This window comes from Vulpes vulpes, chromosome 14 (genome assembly GCF_048418805.1).
Source record: "Vulpes vulpes isolate BD-2025 chromosome 14, VulVul3, whole genome shotgun sequence".
In the NCBI taxonomy this organism is placed as follows: Eukaryota; Metazoa; Chordata; class Mammalia; order Carnivora; family Canidae; genus Vulpes; species Vulpes vulpes.
The window spans coordinates 4409690-4423190 of record NC_132793.1 but is presented as its reverse complement, the minus strand read 5'-3'; the positions used below and the strand labels follow the sequence as shown (position 1 = coordinate 4423190).

The 13501-nt window shown below is 55.6% G+C and overlaps 1 protein-coding gene across 1 annotated transcript in view; it reads right to left on the bottom strand.

The window, feature by feature from the left end:
- APCDD1L (APC down-regulated 1 like) overlaps nt 1-13191 on the bottom strand; it is a 52071-nt gene extending 38880 nt beyond the window's left edge. The window contains exon 1 of the mRNA XM_072735518.1: nt 12588-13191. Coding sequence (XP_072591619.1) covers nt 12588-12636 — 49 coding nt within the window. The 5' untranslated portion in view covers nt 12637-13191. The remainder of the gene's footprint in view (nt 1-12587) is intronic.
- Nucleotides 13192-13501: the final 310 nt, after the last annotated feature.

Here is a 13501-nt window from a genome sequence, read left to right as displayed (position 1 = left end):
CTGGACTTGACCTCAGCCTCGGCCGAGGCCTCCCACTCCCCCGGGAGCGGGCCTGCCCACCCTTCTGACTTGGCCCCGTCACCCTCTCCTGCGGGGCTGTGCTGACTGTCCTCCTGTTCCCTAAACCGGCCAAGGCGGCCTGGTCTTCGGGCCTCTGCACCTGCTGAGCCCCTGACTCGGCTTCCTGGCGTCTCAGAAATTTCCAGGCCGACCCCATTGCATTTCGGCTTTCCAGAGCGAGCCTGGAGGGAGGTGATGTCACCTCCCTCCGGGACCCAGGTACTCCTCATGCCGATCGCCCCGCCCCCACCAATCGCCCCGCCCTCATTGGTCGCCCCGCCCCCGGCTTTTCTTCATTTCAGAGAGATATCATCCCTGGTCATTTTCTCGTTTATTTGTTTGCTTATTTATTGCCTGCACCCACCTCCCCGCCCCAACCCCAGCACCCAGCTAGCACCTGGGCCCACTCCCGTGGCTCGCTGCCGCGCGGTGCAGAGCAGCACCCCCGACACAGTAGGCACCCCCTGAATGCCTGTCGAATTGCTGAATATTTGAATGAGCTGAAGTTACATGAAGTTATCCAAAAACACAATAGATGTGTGCTCATTCATCTGCGCTCCCTGAATTAGAATTTGGAGGAGGGAGAGAGAGGCGTTTGTCTTTGTACTTAAGCAGGATAAAAAAAGAAAAGAACTTTCTGAGCAAATTATCTATGTAAACAGGGAGTATGCTTCGCCGTGTTAATAATGAACTCCAGCCGCCCCGGCCTCAAACACTTGGAGGATCGCTCTGGTGATGAATATGCAAATTCCAGGTGAATCTGTGTCCTTGGTGAAACCCTGACGGGATGGGGGCAGTGGGTGGGGCCTGAGGGTCCCAGCCTGTCCTCCCCTGGGCAATAATGAGTGCAATCATGAATGCCCTGGTTGGGAATGGACTTGGCTCTTCATGTGGACCTTGGCTCGGCGACGTTTCTGGAATTCAGGTGGTCCCTACGCACCTTAGCAGCAGAGCCACAATTCCTGAATTGCCCCAAGCAGGCATTTGGGATCCCTGAACGCTGGAGGGGTGGTGTGCAAGGAAAATGCAGCTGTCATTTGGTCACAAAGTCGTGACCTTCTCTGAGATCTCAAGGGTTACTTCGTTTAGTTTTTTTTTTCCCCCAATGGTTATGTTAAATTGATCTTTTCTGCACAAGGTAGATGAAGATGCAGAAGTCTTGTAAGACCACAGAAGAAAAAAACAAGTCCAAACGTCAATCACTGTAAAATGCCAGACACTCTTAATCACTGGCAAGTTGGTTTTCATTTCTGTAACTGTGGGTTGCCGTTAAGGAAATTGGAGCCCAACAGATTTGGGTAAAGCTGATGGGCTCAACAGTAGGCTTAAGTTTCAAACTATCTAGAAACCACACCCAACCACCAAAAACACATGTTAAAACAACTCTAATTGTAGATTTCAAAGAACAAGTAATTTAGTTTTGCTGTGGTTGCTGGTGATTCCAAGCTAAATATATCTGCGTCCTGCTCTCCGTTTTAATGCATATTTTTTTTTTTTGCAAAGAGTGGGGTTGGGTGTGAGCTCTTGATTTTCTTCCTCTTCTCTGTATATTTTAATACCGGGACTGGGGGGATGGCAGCTCCGATTTTGTAGTGCACAGGGAGCTCCAGGGATAGCTAACAATGGAGACCAAAGCGTGGACAGCCTTTAGCTAACTGCTCAAAGAGCATGGCCTCACAGTGGCCATTGGAGGCATTGGTTAGGTGCTTTGGTTGTGAGCAACAGAAGCCACCCCTGACTCATGTGTGAAGGGTGTGGGTGCTCACTGCCCTAAGGGGTGCCCCGGGAACCCAGTTGGTGGGAACCACTCCGGAGCTTCTCTAGGACATCCGACATGGGCACCATGCATTCGAGCCTCTGGTCACTGCACAAAGATTGGAGGTCCTGGCGCAAGTATCCCATTTGCCCAGCCTGAGACTCCTGCGCAGCTGGAAGGGAGGCACCCTGACTGCCAAGTCCTCCAGGACGAGAGTCACTAGGGGGACTGTGCTGTTAGCAGAAGGGGGCATTTGTCCATTGAGTTTTGCTTAAAGCAGAGGACTTGAGGAGTGGGGATTCCTCAGGGCAAAGGGGCCAACAAGAAGTACAGCGAGTCTCCCTGGTGAAGGACCCCGACTCCCTGACTCCCCGGTTCTTCTCTGTGGTCAGCAGTGGGTCTCCTGGCCCCTGGGCTGCCCATGCAGAGACTGTGCTTCTGGGGCCTGGCATCTCGCATGGTCTGGATGGCTCCTGAACACCCAAGAGCCCGCCAGGCTGCAGTCTTTGCAGGCCTCTGCCCCTCTGAAGCATCCTAACCCAGTGGCCTCCAAGTCCTCAGAGGTCAAATGGCAATGACAGCAGGACCTGAATCACAAGGTGCCCATGAAGAAATAATGTGATGTCCCCTACCGTGCTTAATGGGAGCAGGTGCCTGGTGGACATCAGCTGTTGCTGATACTGGTCCGTTCAGAGCTCTGGTCTGGCCTCAGACACGCTATAGGGATGGACTCTGGCCCCATCTGTCCTGAGGCCCCATCTGCCTGATGGCATCCCCGTCTCCTTGTAGCGCGGAGTGGGGCAGGGGCCTGTCCAAATGTCTGGCTGGTTGGGACCTTGCTGTTTCCCAAATCAATTCCCTGGGAACCCTAGCCTGCCTAAGAGCTTCTCTACTGCCCGGGACCCTGGTGCCATTCACGTCCAACCCCAGGACCCCCCACCCTGCAGCCAGGGCGGGTTTGGCCAGTCTCACCCTCCATGACTTCTCTAATGGGACTCTCCTGCTGGGGTCCTGACAAACCCAGGGGACTGCAAGTCTGGGAGGCTGCAAACCCAGCCCAGAGGGAACTGATCCTGGAGGAAACACAGGAGAAGCAGAGGGAGAAATCACCCATAGTCACAGCTCTCAGACATCACCCCTCGCCTCCTCTGTTTTCCTCTAGGTTATTTTTTTTTTCTTTTGTTGTTGTTTTAAGAGAGAGAAAGGCGCAGGCAGGGACAGAGGGGAAGAGAGAGAGAGAGAGAATTTTAAGCAGGCTCCATGCCCAGAGCAGAGCCCAACGTGAGGCTCCATCTCACAACTCTGAGATCATGACCGGAGCTGAAATCAAGAGTCGGACGCTTAACCCGCAGAAACACCCAGGCGCTCTTCTCCTGGTTTATTTTTACAGAATAAGGATGCACCCCCGCCAATGCAAACAGAAGCGAGATCAAATGTACAGACACCGTGTTTCTGTTCTAACGTTATGTCAAAAATATCTTTCCCTGTCATTCAACGCTTTTTGTGACATATAACTTTGTGGGTGCATAATTCCCTCAAAATTTATTCAGGTCATTACCTAATGGTAGAATATTTAGGTTCTGGTCCCCTGGCCTCCCTTCCCTCCCTGGGTCCCTGGATATGGCTTGATGCGGTCCACCTGCTTCTTTTTTTTTTTTTTTTTAAGATTTTATTTATTTATTCATGAGAGACACACAGAGAGAGGCAGAGACACAGGCAAAGGGAGAAGCAGGCTCCCTGTGGGGAGCCCGATGCGGGGCTTGATCCCAGAACCCCGGGATCACGCCTGAGCTGAAGGCAGATGCTCAACCACTGAGCCACCCTGGTGCCCCTGTCCCACCTGCTTCTGAGCCGCAGGCTGATCACATAACTTCTAGAGTCTCCACTTCCCAGAAACACCTGCTGCCATTGCACCCACCTGCGGGGCCTTCAGCTGCAACACTAGGTGCTGGGGGCTGATTTGTTCCCCGTCCCCAAATACGTTCAAGTCCTAACCCCCAATACCTCACTCAGAACATGCCCTTACTTAGAAATGGGGTCATCACAGACGTAAACCGTGAGAACGAGGTCCTGCTGGAGAGTGATTAGGGTGCTCTAATACAGGATGACTGGTCTCCTGACACGAAGAGGTGAAGAGGCACATGCACACAGGGCAGCCGCGTGATGCTGCAGGCAGGCGCTGGAGGGAGGGATGCTTCGAAAGTCAGGGAAGGCCACAGATTCCCAGCAAACAGCAGAAGCTACAGGAGGCGAGGGAGGATCGTGCCCTACAGGTTTCAGAGGGAGCATGGCCCTGCTCACACCTGCATTTCGGATTCCCAAAACCTGAGACTGTACATTTCTGGTGTTCTAAGGCACCTGGTTGGCGGTCCCTTGTGCAGCAGCCTTAGGAAACAGAGTTCCTACAGCCCTAGTTCCTGCAACATGTGGCACCTAACCACCCACCAGAACAGGTGGGCCCTGTGGGTATGTGGTCGGGCAACCCCAAGCCCCCTCGCGCCTGCAGAAGCAGGAACCTGGGCTCCTGATCCCCCCCCCCCCAGGCTCTGTGCCCCCATCCTCCTCAGACGCAGTCCAGCCACCATTTCTGACCCTTCCTCCCCAGCCCTTCTGTCCCCAGATGCCTTGCAGCGTCCAAAAGAAGCCGTGTAGCCTGGTCCCAATACTGGAACCCGCAGGCGGTGTCCTGTCCCTCAGCAACGGTGGGAGCGACACCCACCAAGCGCTTGTCCTGTGCCTGGCACTGTGCTCCCCGCCCCTGCCATAGTCTCACCTACTCTTCACAGCAACCCCATGGGCTGGGCCTTCCTGTGCAAAGGAAGGGGGAACCCGAGACAAGAAGGGTCAAGTCGTTAGCAAGTCAGGGGGGCAGCTGGAGTTGGAATGTGGGAAGGTGCTTCCAGAGCCTGGCCCACTCTGCCATCTTCACAGACGGACAGACAGCCAGGGTCCTTCCACTTCAGCAGCTCTCTGATCAGCGTGCAGTCGGCAGATGCAACCAACTGTTTTGCTGGCGCACCTGCAGTCTCTGCACTGTGCTCCCCCCATCGGGCCATGCCTGGAAAGCACCAGCCCAGACCCCTCGGGTGAGCACATCTCCTGGTGCCCGCACTTGGCACCGAAGCCTGGCTCTCGGAGGGAGGTGCAGGGCAGGGAGGCCCTTGCCTGGATTCTGACCTTGACAATCACTGGCAGGGGGAGCAGCTCAGGCAGGAAGCTCCGCGGCCTACAAGTCTGGGCCTTGGGTGCCTGGTCTTGCTTCTGTCTTCTGTGAAATGTGCCCATCACATGGTGGGGGGTGGGAGATGGGGTGTCACGAGAATCAAATGAGGAAAAGCGGTTGGCACAATACCTGAGCTATGCCCCTCTCCCCAGGGAAAGCCAGACTCTCCCTCCCTCCCTCTCTCTCTCTCATATACACTCTACATGTGGTCATTTATGGTAAGAATATCTAGCCACCTATTCTCCTCTCTGGGGGAAAAATGTACATTTAGCTGGTAGTCTGTGTGCCATTGCCCAGGTTCCCACAGACGTGAGAAGGAGGAGGGAAGCTTGAGTGGACAAATGGTAGACTGGGGAAAACTGCAATAGATACAGGAGACGATTTATTTTCTATATATAAAGAGCACTAACAAATCAATAAGAAGAAAAGATTTTTTTCAGAAGTCCAATACAAAAATGGGTAAAGGATATGACCAGACAGACTCTAAGAAAATCACTAAAAGGGGTCCATAGAAATACAAGTAGACGTTCCTGTTTGCTCATAATCAAAGGGCTGCGTGGAACATTTTTCTATTTCTTGTGCTCATGGATTGGAAGAACAAATATTGTTCAAATGTCTATGCTACCCAGAGCAATGTATACATTCAATGCAATCCCTATCAAAATACCATCAATTTATTTCACAGAGTTGGAACAAATAATCCTAAAATTTGTGTGGAACCAGAAAAGACACCCCCCCCTCCCCCCACGTAGCCAAAGGAATGTTGAAAAGAAAACCAAAACTGGTGGCATCACAATTCTGGACTTCAACCTTGATTACAAAGCCCTAATCATCAAGACAGTGTGGTACTGACACAAAAACAGTCACAGAGATCGATGGAACAGAATAGAGACCCCAGAAATGGACCCTCAGCTCTATGGTCAACTAATCTCTGACAAAGCAGGAAAGAATATCCAATGGAAAAAAGTCTCTTCAACAAATGGTGTTGGGGAAATTGGACAGCCACGTGCAGAAGAATGAAACTGGACCATCTCCTCACACCACACACAAAGATAGACTCAAGGTGAATGAAAGACCTAAATGTGAGACAGGAATCCATAAAACCGTAGAGGAGAACGCAGGCAGCAATCTCTTTGACCTCGGCTGCAGCAACTTCTTACTAGACACGTCTCCAAAGGCAAGGGAAACAAAAGTAAAAATGAACTATTGGGACTTTATCAAGATAAAAAGCTCTTGCACAGCAAAGGAAACAGTCGACAAAACCAAAAGGCAACCTACAGAACAGGAGAAGATATCTGCAGGTGACACGTCAGATAAAGGGCTGGGATCCGAGATCTATGAAGAACTTATCAAACTCAACAGCCAAAGAGCAAATAATCCAGTCAAGAAATGGGCGGGAGTCATGAACAGACATTTCTCCAAAGGCCTCCACATGAACAACAGACACATGAAACAATGCTCAATGTCACTTGCCATCAGGGAAATACAAATCAAAACCACCATGAGATCCCACCTCACACCAGTGAGAATGGGGAAAATTAACAAGTCAGGAAACAACAAATGTTGGAGAGGATGTGGAGAAAGGGGAGCCCTCTTACCCTGTCGGTGGCAATGCAAGCTGATGCAGCCTCTCTGGAACACAGTGTGGAGGGTCCTCAAGGAGTCAAAGATGGAGCTACCCTGTGACCCAGCAATTGCACTACTGAGTATTTCCCCCAAAGATACAAACGTACTGATCCGAAGGGGCACCTGCACCCCAATGTTTATGGCACTAATGTCTACAAGGGCCAAACTGACATGGCCTTGTCTACAAGGGCCAACTGAAAGAGCCCAGACATCCATCGACAGGTGAAAGGATTAAGAAGATGTGGTCTCTATCTACAACGGAACACTACTCAGCCATCAGAAAATGAAATCTTGCCATTTGCACCAATGCGGATGGAGCCAGAGGGTATTACGCTAAACAAAATAAGTCAGTCAGAGAAAGACCATTATCCTATGCTCTCACTCATATGTGGAATTTAAGAAGCAACACAGAGGATCATAGGGGAAGAGAGGAAAAAAATAAAAGAAGATGAAATCAGAGAGGGAGACAAAGCATAAGAGACTCTTAATCACAGGAAACAAACTGAGGGTCGCTGGAGGGGATGTGGGTGGGGAGATGGGGTAACCGGGTGATGGGCATTAAGCCTCCTTAATCGCGTGACGTGATGAGCTCGGGGTGTTATATAAGACTGATGAATCACTGGCCTCTACCCCTGAAACCAATCATACATTATATATTAATTAATTGAATTTAAAGAAAAAAAATTTTTAAAAACTCCATATATCAGAAAAAAAAAAAATCAAAGGCCTGCAAATCTAAAGAACCGAGCATTACTGTTTGCAAGATTTTTAAAGAATGCTAAGGGTCGGCCAGGGTGGGAAGTGGCGCTCCCGCAGGCCATCTGTGGGGAGCGCGGACTGGTAAACCCATCGGGAGGGAAGGTCAGCAAACAAACGTCGCGCACACAGTCTGCTGCAGCAGTTCCACCTGCATTTGCAGGCAAGTGTGCAGGTGCAGGGCAGGCGGGGGGAGGGAACAGTGTTGTGGGCAGGAGGAACCGCGTGTGTGCGCGTGGACGCCGTGGTAGAAAGGACTTCGTCGTGGTGGCTGGTGACCACCGTCTTCTCTGCGGTGGAGAAAGCTTGTCTGTGAAGTGTGTGGGGGTGAGGGTGAGATGGGGGCGGAGGGGCGCAGAGGGGCGGGAGAGAAGACAGAGTCGCTTGGAAGAGGGGCGAGTGGGGCCTTCCAGCCTTCCAGCACTGCTAACGGGCTGGGCACTGGGGGAGCCTGGGGGCCCGAAACACCAGCTGAAGGCCCGTGTCCTGGCGCCGGGAGGCAGGTGGCACTCCCTACACCCAGGGGCTTCGGGGGCTGGGAAGCAAATCCGGGCAACTTCCCAGCTCATGCTGCCCTCACATGGCTCTGTTTGCTCTTGGATGCCTCCAGTGACGGGAGGCTCACTAATTCTAGAGGCAGCCCATTCCTCGCCCGCTGAAAACCCTTCAGTGGGCCACTGCAGTGCCTGTGACACAAAGTCTGCTTCCTTTCCAAGACCCCCAGGTCCTCCATGATTGACCCTGGCTGCCTCCGAGCTCACCCACACCTGTCCCTTGGCCCTTCACTCTCCCCTTGCCGGCCCCAGTGGCCCCCTCTGCCGTCCCCTGACACAGCGGTGCCCCCTCCCGCACCTAGGCTTTTGCACATGCTGGTACCTCTCCCTGGACGGTCCTCCTCCTCCTCCCCACCTCCTCCTCCTCCTCCAGTTAACTCTTCCTCTTTCGTCAGGTTCCAGCGAGCGTGTCACCCGCCAGCCTAGGCTGGATGCCCCTGCACACACTCTGTGTAGCGCTCATCACTCCCTAATTCGTGGCTCATCTAAGATTGCATCGCCCGCCTGAGTCCGGCCTCCACGGGGACGGCGAGCTGCCTCCTGGCTTCAGCGCCACCCGCCGAGGGCCGGGTGCTCCGCGGGGCCCGGGGCCGGGACGCTGAACGGAGCCTCGCGTGGGCTCCTCCCCACTGGACGCCTGCTTGGGTCAGCGCCCCCGCCCCCTGCCACCAGCCGTGGGTGCCGCCAGCTCTGCCATTTCACAGAGAAGGGGACTGAGGGCGGTGGCCGAGGCTGCGGGGTCACGGGGGGCAGCTGAGCCCAGGTTCCCCAGGCAGAGGAGGCAGACACGGGGACACACAGGACATCAGAAGGGAAGGAGACGGAGAGACCTCGCAAACTCAGGGTGGTTCGGCGGCAGAGCGGGGCCTCCTGGCGGGGAGGGCGGGGAGGGCCGGGGGATCCACGGGGCCGGGTCCTCACACTTAACCACACCGGTCCCAACTCACTGATGGGGACGTGGGGGACAGGACGGGAAGGTGACGGAGCTGGAGGGGACCAGGTTCGTCCAAGTCCCCAGATGCTGCTTTCAAGGTCCCCGGGGCTCACAAGACGGGCCTTGGGCCCAGCCCAGCCCAGCGGGCTCCGGGCACCAGGTAGGGGTCCCGGTAGGCACGGCCCGGCCCAGGGTTCCCTCCAGCTGAGGGTCTGACATCCTCTGGGATGCACTGGGCTCGCTGGGACACCGTCACTCCCCTCTCCTGCTCTGCAGCTCCCTTACCGGGTCTTACATGGTTTCCTGTATCGGGGTCTTTTGGAGACTCCAGGTGTCCCAGGAGGGCCGGGACCCGCTCTGCACCAGGAGCCCTTGCTCCTGGAAGCTGTTCTGGTTTAGGGAACAACCGCGCCAGCCCCCTGGTCACAGTTCATGGCCACCCCCGGTGCCAGCTTCTGAATCTAGGTCTCTCCCTACCACCCCCCTGGCTTGGCCCCGTGGCCCTCGAGCTCAAACCGGTTTGAGCGCCCCCCCTTCCTCTGCACTGGGCTCTCGATCCTCATTTTCTAGGCGGGCTCGGGCTCTGGTGGTGAAAGCAGCGTATCTCAGAAGTTTTATCAGGGGCTCATTCTGGCTTGAAGCTTTCATTAACGTAGTTAACTTCCAATACATTGCACAAATGTTTCTTCATGTGTGGCTTCTAACTGGTCTGCTATCCAGATGGTTTTGAAATTAAGGAAGCTGCTGTATTTGCCTTGAGCCGGTTATTTTAAATTTGGAGATTAGAGCCCCGGTCAGGAGATAAGCAAAACAGCTGCCCCCCCCCCCCCTCCAGCGACCTGTCCCCGGCAAGATGAAGTTTCCGATGACAATGTACTTCATTTTGAACAACTAATTCAATAACCGATCTTTATTCACATTTGATTTTCGGATGAGCGTGTTTAAGTTCATTCTCTTCCCGGTTTCTATTCCGGGTTTGCAAACGGAGTCCCACACCAACAACTCATTTATTACGGAATGGCCCGTGACTCTGCTCTAGTTAATCTGCCTCGAGATGATAACTTGCCATCACAAAGTATATGGCTCGAGATAAAAGCAGGACTGAAATTAGAAAAAAGAAATACAGATGAGGGGGGAAGTAAAAAAATGAAGCCAGGTTTTTTTTTTTTTTTTCATTTTTTTCCCCCCTCAAGCATAAACTTGTTGAGTAAGGAGATTTTTAAAAGCCAGAAATTGCTGTGGTGCGAAGCAAAGCTGGAGGCTGGTAAACTGGCATGAGACCCGGGTTTGCAGGAAGGTCTGCCGTGGCGGGGAGCTAACCACTACCCGCAGCTGTGCTCCCATCGTCCCCCCAGGACGCTTTCAGAGACAAGAGGGAGGGAGAAACCCGCGTTCAAATTAGAAGCCACCTAAGCTGTGTTGTTTCTCTTGGGCCCCCACTGTGCCTTTGAATTCCTGATTGCTCAGAGCGAGAACAAAATTCATCTGACCTGGTGATTTTGACAGATTCATTTGAAAAGCTACCAGCGGTCCGTCTGGCCCTACCAAGGGTTCTCGGACAGGGGCTCCGTTGCTCCCCGCTCACCCCTTGAACGGGGGACATTGGGCGGTGTCTGGAGACCTTTGTGGTTGTCATAACCGGGAAGATGTTGCTGCCGGCATCTGGGAGGGGAAGGGCCGGGGATGCTGCTAAACATCCTATGCCCCCCCCCCCGCCTCCCCCCCACCCCGCCAGCAGAGGAGGATTTGGACCACAACGTGGGTAGTGCTGTGTGTGTGTGTGTGTGTGTGTGTGTGTGTGTGTACACTCAGTGGGAACTCACCCGCTGGGCCGCGTGCGCGCCATCCTGTGCCAAATTCACACTGGAGGCCCGAGGTTCAGGCATGCCCCAGCTCAGGTACCTAAACTGGTAAGTATCTGAGGGATTAAGTGGGTTCTGTTCCCTTTCACCAGAGCAAAAGGAGCCGGTTGCCTGGTGACGCAGCCAGTGGCAAAAAGAACTTTCGAAAGAAGAGCTCAGTGGAAAATGGTACCCGAGTTAAGAGCAGGGAACCGTGAAGGCCGCCCGCCCGGGATTGTCCCCCTTTCAGCCTCTGCGTCTACCTCGGGGGTTGGGGGGCAGTGGGCCTGTCGTGGCCTCGGTGCACCGGGGGCCACCAGGCGGGCCCCTGGCTTCTGTCCTGCGGAATCTGTCACACTTGCTAAGGCGAAAGGTCGCCAGGGAGTGAAGCAGCGGGGCTCCCCAAGATGCTAAACTTCCAATGATTTTATTGGCATGACGAGAATTCAGGGCCTGCCAAAGACAACAGCCCTGCGCTGTGGCCGAGGCTGCAGGTTTCTGGGGGGTAATCGGCCCTCTTGTTCTTGATGGTCCCATCCCGGGGGTGGAGGAGTGTCCTCCGGGCCTCCTCCCACCTCAGCGCCCAGAGGAAAGCGTGGACCTCCTGGGCCAGGCTCTCGCCTTGCCCTCTGCCCTATCTTTCCTGCCCTCTCTCCCTGGGACCAGCAGGGTGGCCCTGGCCTGCTTTCACATCGAGGGAGAACTCCCAGGCAAAGGAGAGCTGTGTGAGTGCTCACTTCCAGCCCTGGCGGGAGCCCCTCCTGGTGAACATAGCTGAGACTCATCCCTGGCTCACCCAACCCTCCCCTGACCTGCCTTCAGACGCCTTTCATGTCTTCTTCAAATAATCTTGCTTAGAAATTTGGGGTTGGGAAGAAAACACTGTGGTTGACGAGCTGCTGGAGATGGACCAGGCTGCTGTTTGCCTGTAAATGGGGTGGAGAGTGCCCGGTGGGACCCAGCAGCCCCGGGCATACCTATCCTCACAACGATCCTAGTCGAAGGGGGGATTCTGTGAGCCCATCGGACAGATGAGAAGGTTGAGGCTAAGAGAGCAAATAAGGGACATGGCTGCCCAAGGCCACGCAGGGTGATAGGAAGGTGATCTGGGTTCTGAGCGGGGCGATCAGACTCCAGGGCAAGGATTCTTAATCCTTCACAATGTGAGGGTGCTTGGGGGTGAACCTGGGACTGCAAGCACTTCCACAGCTGTGGTTGTTACCGTCCTTTTGGCCAATGGTGACACACCATGGTCAGGTGGCATTTGTAGAGAGTTTTGTCTCTGCCCACCCCCTCTGGAGAGCCAGCAGGAGAGCAGTTAGTCCTGGAGAAGGCACTGCCTCCTCTCCCTGCCATCAGGGTTTGTTGCTCAGGGTCACTGCACGCTCCCAAACTTCTCCCCCAGGCTCTGTAGGTTCAGGATTCAGTGGGCGACACGGGATCCGCAGCCCCGGTCTGAGGGATTCGGGGCTTATATCTTGCCATGTGGGGGCGGCGGTTCAATTGGGCCTGGGATCCCCCTGCGCCTTCTCGGAGGTCCCAGCCCCTCTGGGCCCTGGCGCAAGGGGCTGCTCCAGGTGCCTGGAGACACAGCACGGGACCAGAGGGCCTAGCAAGGTGACACAACATGCTCGGGAGGTGCGTCGCGGCAGGTGCTGGCCAGGTGAGGCCAGAGAAGAGCGCAGAGGAGCCCGCAGAGCACAGCGTCACCAAGTCACCGACCATGCCCACCCGCCTGGCAGTCTCTGCGGGCCCCCCAGGGAACACCCGACGGCGAGCTCCCTCCCTTCCCTCGGAGCCGAGCCGGCAGCCAGCCGGTGCGGGGGGCGGCACCTACCTCCCAAAAGCACCAGGACGCACGCGTAGGGGAGCATGGTCGCGGGCATCCCGTCGGGGCTGGCCGGACGGCCGGGGCGCCCGCTGTGCGCGGAGAGGCCTGCGAGGAAGTGCGGGGTCCCGAGCCCCCGGCGCTCACACGCGCTCACCCGCCCGGGCTGTTGACGGTTGTAAGTCGAGCTGCGCACTCATAGGTCCAACTTGCCAGAAGAGGTGGAGACAGCCCCGGGCGCTGCCGCAGCGCGCCCGGCCCTCTGGCGCGGCTCCTCCTGCCATGCAGACCCTCCAGCCGACCCCCTCCGTCCCCTGGTCCTGGCCTCCCCAGAGTCTTCGCGGCGAGCAAGCAGGCCTCCCTCCAACTCCTGGCCTGGCCCAGCCGAGCCGTGCGCTCCTCCCGCCGAGGCGCACGGGAGTGGCAGATCCCTGGGAGGGCAGGGGGCTTGCCGGAGACTCCCCTCTGCCCCGCTGGATTCCAGGACCCCCAAGGTTTCTATTCAGGCCTTTCAGATACTCTTGGAAAAGTTGCGTCAACTTGGAGCCCAGTGAGCGCAGGAGCACAGTTAAAGTGGCCAAGCTGGGGTGCCCGGCAGCCCGCAGCGGGCTCTGTAATTAGCTCGTCCTGCTCCAGAGAGCATCTAGGCAAACAGTGTGGAGCCGACCAGGGATGGTTTCCTCCCCCCATCCCACCCCAACTCCTCCTCCACCCCCACATCTGAGTGAGTCAGTTTAGGGTGGCAGCCCAGAGGCAAGGCCGCTGGGAGGAGGTGGAGGAGGTGGAGGAGGTGGAGGAGGTGGAGGAGGAGGAGGAGGAGGAGGAGGGCAGGCACCAAGTGGAGACTAGTCACCTCCTGCCCCCCACCCCCACCCCAGGCCCGGAGGGGCTTCCCAGGCACCTCCCCAAGGGGCAGGCAAGCC